The following is an 8,935-nucleotide window of genomic DNA, read 5'->3' on the forward strand; positions in this document are numbered from 1 at the left end:
GTGGGAATTTAACAGAAAGTTCTGTTGTTTGTGCTGATTCACACCACATTGTGGCTTGCAGCAAAATCTCATTTGTCTGATTTCCTCTTTCTCTTTTCTTGTCATTGCTATTGCCTTAGAATACTTAGTTAATTTCACCAGTGGTTTTGCATCCGTTGTGGTACTGCTGCTCTAAAGTATTGACAGTATTGCACGTCAGTTTTCACAGCAACTTCCTTTGGGGTTATCAGTGCTACATCAGACCCGTGGGCCTTTCCTGACGATTTCACTCAGAAGTTGGGTTACAAAAAAATTAAAGTTCTTATAGAAAATTCATATTGTTATGATGAAATAGAGTATTTTATGATAGTTTTTATTGTATGGAAAAAACAGCCGCAATGTTCTAACAACAAATGACCAGAACTAAGGTTGTAGTAGTTTTATTTATTTATTTATTTATTTATTTATTTATTTATGTGCTTTTTTAAATGTATTTTTAAATACATTGTTTGAATTACAGTTATATTTCATATACTATTTTTAATTCCTTTCAAAAATATTTAACATTGATTAAAGGCTCATGCAGCATTTTTTCAGTATCATTTACAATACAGTACAATGAAGAACAAATGTTTTGCTCTCAACAACTACACCAAGAGCATTTCCTTAAAATTGTGCAACAGAAGAAAAATGCAGGGAAGCACAAAGCAATCTACAGAGAATTAAAATGTCTTCCTGTACATGTAATTATATAAAGTAATATTTAAAAAAATAGACATTCAAATATTATCACTCTAAATTTACAAGCTGAAGAAATTACATACAGTGTATGAGTCATTTCTTTCTCACTTCTGGTGTTCTTTTGATGCATGTGGAAAATTTCAGAAGGCTTCACTGTGACCCTATAAATACAACATCTCTAGCATCACAGGTTTTTGCCATTCTTTCCCTTCAGTGTATTTTGATTTTGGTGACAGAAGTTCATCACCCACAGTTAGCTAATTACAGCAGCTAAAACCACCAGGCTATGAAAGAAACGCAGAATGTGACTATTTCATTTCAAGTGGACCAACAAGCTTAACGGCTTGTTTGCACAAAAATAAAATCACAGCTTGTGGGGATAAATGGCATTCATGGCAGGTAAGGGATATCCAGGTTGGGTGTTTACCAGAGGAAAAGGGTACGCACATTGGTAAACAGCAGGCCCAATAAAAGCAGGGTGAGGTGGACCCATTGGAACATGACGATACATTAACTGGGATTGAGGTAGTCCCATTCTGTTAGTTAAAAATGCAGGGTATAGTGGAGGCTGGTGTCGAGAGTCTCGTCCTGATTTATCGTAGTTTGACAGGACACATGACACCGGCAAGTTGGTGGAAGGATGGGACAGACTCTGCTGAGTGGGAGGAACCTTATATTGCATAGTCCTGGATTTCTCCCTCTTTTCTGTCTGGAAAATCAATGAAACTACATTGTTCATCTTCTTTGCACATGGCAGAGTGTCATCTTGTTGAACCACCCTGCCCTGGTAGATCTTATGAGATGGCCAAACAGGAGCGGGGCGCAGAAGCTGCCCAGATTTTGGAATAACTTTAGTGAAACTAGAGGTAGATGCTGGAGGCCAGTCAGCTTTCTCAGTGAAAGAGTTGGTAGAATAGAAAGGATGGTTTAAATGCTTGCTACTCTCTTTGTGGCTTTGTTTTGGCAAAAAGTCTTTTATTTGACTTTTTACAGATTCAGCTGTTAGTGATTGGGAGCTCATATGAGAAACATATTTACTATTTCCTGTGAGGTTTTTGGATATTTGACCACAGCTTACAGGCTTGCTATCCTCACTGCAGCTGGATGTATTTTTGACAGTGCTAGAATAGTTGTGGGGTAGCTCAGAAGCTGACGCAGGCTTATCTTTACCCCCTGCTGGACTGTCCTCTGATGAAATGGAGCAAGGGGAGGGGCTACGGGAAGAAGAAGAGGATAAGGGGACCGGGGAGCCATCAGAGGAGTTGCGGTTCCTGCTGGAAGATGCCCGAGCGGGAGATTGGGAGCACTGGATGACCGAGGGCCTTTCTTTATCCTCATTCTGTGTACTCTGAGGCACGTTAAGGCTGGCCTGAGCCAGTCGCTTTTTTTTTTCCAGAGGAGAGATGACTTCCCCAGCAGCAGATTGGATGTGAGAAGTCCAGGGGCTGGATGTGGGGACTGGGAGAAGGTGAGCAAAGACAGAATTGCATAGCTCAGCGGGGGGTCTGTTTGGCTGAGAGCATTCTGGGTGGTGTCTGTCAGAGGTGGAGGCCCAGACAGCAGGGTGGGAATGCAACACAGCTTCATCTTGGCAAGCAGCATCTGGACTCCTCGGGGCGAGTATCTATAAAATAACACATAGGATGTTTTAAAAGGCAGTATATTGCAGCAGAAACAAACTTTTTCTTTTATCAGATATAATATGTTACCTCTGAATCCATCTCTTGATCTGACTGAGACCTTTTCCTCTTCATGTCTGCCTTGTTGGCCTTGCCATCCAAATTTCTCTTATAGGGCTTCCGGGGTTTGCTTGGAGGCAGAGGTTTATCCTCCTCTCCTTTAATGTGTCTCTCGAATGGCAGCACGAGCCTAAAGAAAATAATTTCTGATTATGAATCATGTAATATTGTGATTGAATTGACTCATTAGTTAGAAACAGAATTATTCTCACCTCTCGTAGTGTCTGCGAGTGCAAGTAGCAGCACTGGTGCTACCTGGACTTCCTCCTAGTTCATCATACACTTTCTTCCAATAACGTCGTGCTGTCACCTGTTGGTTAACACAGTGAAAGAAAATTATTGGAGCTCAAGTCCACCATCGTCAATAATCTTTTTTTATGTGTCATGTGAAAGTCACAGATTCTAGGAAGAGTGAAATTCTCTTCGTGCCAAGAACAAAGTGATGCAAAAAGCAAGAATGATAGGGCCAATAAAAAAAGCAATCAACTATCAATTAATATTGTGAATTTCTAACCGACTCAGGCTTATTCTTCCTGATGCAGGTAGCAAACCTACGGCACATCATTAACATTCAGGAGCTGCCCTTAAGCTACAGTATGTAGCTTTTTAAATGATTTGCTTGGCAGAAATATTCTCCAACACGTATCTTAATGTGGAGGGCTGCTGTTGAAGTCTCCCGTGACACAAATTCATTGAATAACACTGGCAGCAGCCAACAATTAGTTTAAATTATATCTGATGATCGGTAAGTTTTGGAGCATTTGCATTTACACAGGTACAACATTAACACCACCTGATGCTTTTAATATACAAATGTGATATGTTTTTAATTATTATGAACCAAAAAGAGGCTGATGTATCATTCTGGGTTAACTACCTGTTAGTACATAAAGAGGTTAATATTAGTTATTATCACTGGCACTTTTACTTCTTTAACCTGCTTTAGTTTGGTGTTTGTCCTTTCATCACCTCTGCACAAAGTGTATCACATTTTGCTGCATATGGGGGTGTGTAGCTGCAGAGTGCTCAGAATTTGACCTTTGTCCTCCATCACACATTATTTATACTGCCAGCGGTAATGTTGTCACCGATGGGTGTATTGTAATTTTTAGAACGCCAACTGCCTGAAATGTTGGACAGAATGTGCCAGAGTGTTGCAGAGCATAACAAAGTATGGAAGAGCACAGCAGAGCAGGGACAGTGAGGGCTGGGCAGAGCAGATCAGATGCGTTCCACATTGTAGCTTTAACCTGCCTGAAACTTCAACGACAGTTCAAAGCTAACCTTACTAGCAAACAACTAGTAACCTTCATTTTTAAATAGATGTTTTTGTGTCTACCTTGCACCAGGTACTTGGTCTCTACTTCCCCTGCTCAGGTCTAATTTTAAAACAGTTTTTAAGGAAGGACAATGTCTGGTTAACTTTAAATGCCATACCCACTATTTTCACTACTGAAACAACACTTTCATTTTTTTATTTATGCATAGGTAGCCAACTTATATTACATTGTTTACACTCTGGGACATACCACTCAATGGCAGGGCTCGGGATCTTCAACTCTGACCTAGTCCCACTATAGAGTAATATCAATATGAGTTGCACTCTCAGAACTTGTCCCACAGTGTCAACATCAAAGACAACACTGCATGGGTGGTGATACACTGAGAGCTCAGTGACCTAAATGTCGTCCGTGGTGGTAGAAACCACCACGTTACAGCATCTAAATTATAGCTCATTCTCCACTCGCCACCTTATTGCACCAATCAAAAGAAAGTGAACAGTTAAAAAGAAAAATTGTACGTACTGAATCATATCCTCCAAGTTTCTCGACAGCTTTGTAGATCCCCCAAAGATTAACTGGCAGTAGAAAAAGACGCACATGTGACCCTAAATATCTTTAATCTAATTCCATGTGCATATTGTTGAACATATAACAGCAGCATGGTGCTGATAAACATAAACTCACTCTGTTTGAAGCCAAGATGAGGGATCCTTTCTATGGGTGTACCTCTGTCTTTCATAAAAGAGTGCAGACTTGAAACAAATGCCTTCTCTTCCATCTGCACTAGATTGGGCCTTGGTTCTTCCTCACATTCGGTGGTAGAGTCATGAATTTCAATAACACAGGGAGAAGCCTAGCATAGAGAGAAAACATGCATCAGCATGTGTTTTTTGTATCAAAATCACGTAGCTCCTGTATGTGACATGGTCAGCTGCACTGATATGGAAACCTGTTTTGCAGTTGAAAGTATTATCATAGATGGGAAAAAGACAGCGAGTCATCTCATGGGACACAAATGTTGAAATGAAACATCAAAATCAGAGTAGGGTTTTACCGCTACTTTCAATAGACAACCGCTACACATCCTGTCTGGAGAGAAAGCAGCAGACTTGTGGGGTTTTTGGTCTAGAGTTGTCAGTCACTGGTATCACAAATATCACTTTGAAAAACAATCATACGCGAAAAAAAGGCGTTTTCTACATAAAGTACCATGAATTTTATTTATCAATAGTGATGAGAAGCTAAGTTTTCGTAATATTAAAAAAGTGGTTGCGGGATTGTCGTAACAACCGTCGGTGACTGCGAAGAATTTTAAGACACCAAGAAATAAGTATCAAGTGTTACGAGGCAGACTACCCAGAACTCCAGTATAAGAAATTGACAATGTCACTATTTGTGGTTTGCAAGAAAGGAGAAATGAAACAGTGAAGACATGCAGTATTAAAAGCATCAGTTAGAAAGATTTTGAGAAGAAAAGTATGAAAACAACCCCGACTTAAGAAGAGAAACTGTGTATGAAGATGATGCCGCTTCTGTATTTTATCCCTGATGATATTCTGCTTTTACAATTTTAGGTTGTGGCTCGGGAAGGAAAATCTAGGGTGAGGGAAAGTTGAAAACATAACTTTGTAGTGTTTTTTTTTTTTTTTTTTACAAAAGACCAATATATTGTGTGTGTGGAATAACTTTTTAGAGCAACAGTGTTGTTCCGGTGATAGTCACTACTGTTATTTCGGTGAAATTCAACATTGCTATATTTCGTGACAGATATATAAATATGAAATTACTTCACTGCATCATCGAATCAATTTCGGTAGATTGGATGTTGAATGAAACCACATTGGACTGTGTCAATATTTTACTTTGAATCACCATATGTAGAAACTGCTGTATTTCTGTGGCAGTCATTGTACAACAAAACAGTTCAAGGTGGTTTCATATTGAATCAAGTTCCTCTATGCGGTTCCTGGTTCCGAGAAGTAGGCCTGTAGTCTGACTAATAGTGAAGGTGCAGGCCTCTAACCAAGATACCCCCCGACTGAGTCACAGCTCCACACTGCTGTTCCCATCTACACCTCTGACTTTCCACTGTTATTGTGTATCACCAAAGAGAACACCCGGATGAGGCAGAGATTGTTTGTATTTTTCAAAAAAAGGATGTGTGAAAATCATATTTCCCAAAGCTCATTTGAATTTGTCAGGACAACAGCTGGCTGATATATGTGCAAGATGATATTTGCATTAAAAGTTATGAGAGGGTAAAAGCCAAGCAAGGTAGTGATGGAAAAACTGCAAACCTTTCTTAGGATCTTGCTTAACATTCACTGGTATTTATGACGGCCTTATTTGCTTTCAGTCACAGATTCACATTCACAAAACTTTCAGGTTTATGCATCAATGATTGCCTACAGGAAACGTCTGCACTCTAAGCCACATACTGTAGCCCCTTTGCTGCAGATCTCACACTACACCACAGAGCAAATATCATTGTGAAACATTCAGTTGATTTCCACTAGATGAAATTTTTTGGAAAACCGTGTGGGTGATGTTGATGTCAGTGTGTTTATATGTGACTCTCACAATGATTGTCAGTGGCGTGCTGGATCGATGCTATCGGCAGGCCAGCAGTCACCACAGAAACCACCAGGCTTTCAACTAACATCAGCCCTGGAAATTTGATGAACTAATTTGTGTTTCTCATATTGTACCTCTCAGTTCAGTTACCAGAATAGTGGCTGTGAGGACCTTCTGCAGTTTCTTTATGTGCAATGAAATATTGTGGCGTGTGAGATGTGCGTGTTTTTTGTAGTCCTCTCAGAATACGAAGCAGAATCACTTATTCCTTGTTACTCATTTTGCAATCAACCATCAAAGATGAAACAACTGTACACACACGATCAGCACTTCAAAAAATCGCAACTATCTCAAATTCACTAAAAAAGGGAAATGAAAAACACGATGCATAACTCATTCTCAGTAGTCATGTCGGTAGTCACTGATTAACTGTAACTGATGGAGATTGCTCAGCTTGCTGGCAGAAGGACAACTGGCATTTTATCAGCAGTGACAGCAGTTAGTACCTGATTCACTGTCCCACTGTCTTCGTCACTGGCTGTTTGTTGAGACGCCTCATTCTGGTCCTCTTGAGCTTCAGACACACACAATGCAGGGACATTAAACACCTGACTCCAAACGACAGCCCATAAAGCAACACTCATTTACATTCATCACAATTCAAAGAAGAAAGAGTGAAGAAACCAACTACTTCTTCTTCACAAGAATATGTTGCAATAAGTAATCTAGATGGATTGCAACATTCAGTACAGTATATCATACAGTGCAGAATACAAGCAGGAAGTGGTTTTGCAACCTGTGGTTTTATATCAGACTCAGTTGACAATATTTTCTAGATGTCTAGTTTTTTATACAGGGTCATATGACCAAAACACAAATTTGTAAAAACTACAATCTACCCAGTTGTGATGACAATCGGTTTTTGAGTGTTTGAACCAAAATATTGGGAAATGGTGAGCAAAAAACAAAGAAACACTTTCTACTATTACCTGTATTTTATTGAGCATGAGAAATTATGAGCATTAAAATACTGTATGTACTGACCTTATACATATTAACAAATTCTGTTTTAATGCCATTTTAACTTTTTATTCTTTTTCTTTTTTGCAGGACGCCAATATTTTTCTTTTTCTTGTGCGTGTCTCAATATGCAGGACCAAATTTGTGCATTGTTAGGCATAAAAATAAAACTTAAATCTTAAAAATCACAAACAAAGGGAATGAACCTTTCTTTTGAGAATGAAATATATTTTTCCACAAACTGACAGCTCAGTAGCTCGTAGCCCTCCACCCACAGTGATATCATTTGTGTGCAAAACCAATATAGTTCTCTTTTGAGATCACTTATTTCCTGTGTTGCGGCTTGTACCTCTAATTCTGCTTTCAGTAGCCTCTGACTTCTCCATTCGATCAGATGAAGAAATATTTTTAATATATTGTTTCAAACAAGTACTAGTACTGTGGTGTGTAACTTTACTTAATAAAAAGCACATTGGCGTATTGTTTTCTAAACAGATATGTTAGTCTGTTTTAAATTCCGTGATTTTGTATAATCTGTGTACAAAGCCTGAAGTTAAAATACTGAAGCATCAAGACTTTTTGAAAGATTTTGGTTTTTTTTTCAAATAATTGGCAACATTCATTCACAAAAGCTGACCTACAGGTACAGATTTTAATAAATCACACGAACAAGTGGTAATATTTATCATGTTCACTGTAACAAAAACCATTTAGCATTCAACCTGTTGCAGTAAATTCAACAGTAAATAGCAAATATTAGATATATTATATAATATCTGGCATTTAAAAAGATACAAATAACTCTTACCCATTTTCAAAAGTTGTCTTCTTGTCTCCAGCTTGACTCTGTTTAGTGACAGTAATTCAACCCTCTTCAACTTCACACCTCGAAATAGGAAGGTGTCTGTACAAGCCAATTTCATTGGTTGACTGACGACACTGAAGCAAATGACTCTGGGAAACTGAGTTTTTTTTTTTCTCACTTTAGTTTCAGTATGTGTTCTCTCTGTTTCATCTCTTGATTTTCAGAGAAAAAAAAAGCCCCATCTGTGTTGAAATATTTAGTCAGTGCATGAACTGAGATCTGAATACTTTAACTACAACAGAATATGATGGCCCACAGATAACTTTTTTTAATCATTATTTGATTTCTGATTAAATTTAGAGTTGTGGCTCATCAACCCATGTCATTTCTATTTTTGTATGGATTACCATAAGTTATTCTGTACATAAGTAAACACTAAGTCTGCCAAACAATTTGTATGTTATTAATAAATAAATGATGACAATAACATTAGAAGATAAAGCCAGACTTTACTGTTCCTTATTAATGTAGCTAAATAATATCCTCAAGCATACGGCTTTTATTTTTGGACTGAATGAACTCACAGCAAACTTAGTCCCTCACAGTAAGCACGGCGAAATAAAATTCACCAAAATTGCTAAAATTGAGGAAGTGAAAGAAACATTCAACCTATACACAGAAAAAAGGTTTAAAGGAGTCTGTTGGAATCACATTACTCAAATTTCTAAGCTACCAAAAAACAAAATAAAAAACAAAATGTATTCTAAGAATTTATTGCACAAGTTTGCAACACT

At 38.2% G+C, this 8,935-nt stretch overlaps 1 protein-coding gene across 2 annotated transcripts; it reads right to left on the reverse strand.

Annotated features, from left to right (window-relative positions):
• Nucleotides 1-412: 412 nt before the first annotated feature.
• Nucleotides 413-8,274, reverse strand: arid5a (AT-rich interactive domain 5A). 2 transcript variants are annotated; one of them, XM_067522129.1, is made up of 7 exons: nt 8,145-8,274; nt 6,823-6,890; nt 4,427-4,595; nt 4,265-4,317; nt 2,672-2,769; nt 2,430-2,589; nt 413-2,344 (listed from the first exon to the last, which is right to left on the reverse strand). In XM_067522129.1, exons 1-7 carry the CDS (start codon nt 8,257-8,259, stop codon nt 1,085-1,087), a joined length of 1,923 nt encoding a protein of 640 aa, XP_067378230.1. In that variant the 5' UTR covers nt 8,260-8,274; the 3' UTR covers nt 413-1,084. The 2 variants fall into 2 exon arrangements, with proteins under 2 accessions (XP_067378230.1, XP_067378232.1); XM_067522131.1 differs by lacking the exons at nt 4,265-4,317; nt 4,427-4,595 and having other exon boundaries at nt 414-2,344; nt 8,145-8,241.
• Between the last annotated feature and the right edge of the window lie 661 nt (nt 8,275-8,935).

The sequence above is a fragment of the Channa argus genome, chromosome 11 (genome assembly GCF_033026475.1).
Source record: "Channa argus isolate prfri chromosome 11, Channa argus male v1.0, whole genome shotgun sequence".
In the NCBI taxonomy this organism is placed as follows: Eukaryota; Metazoa; Chordata; class Actinopteri; order Anabantiformes; family Channidae; genus Channa; species Channa argus.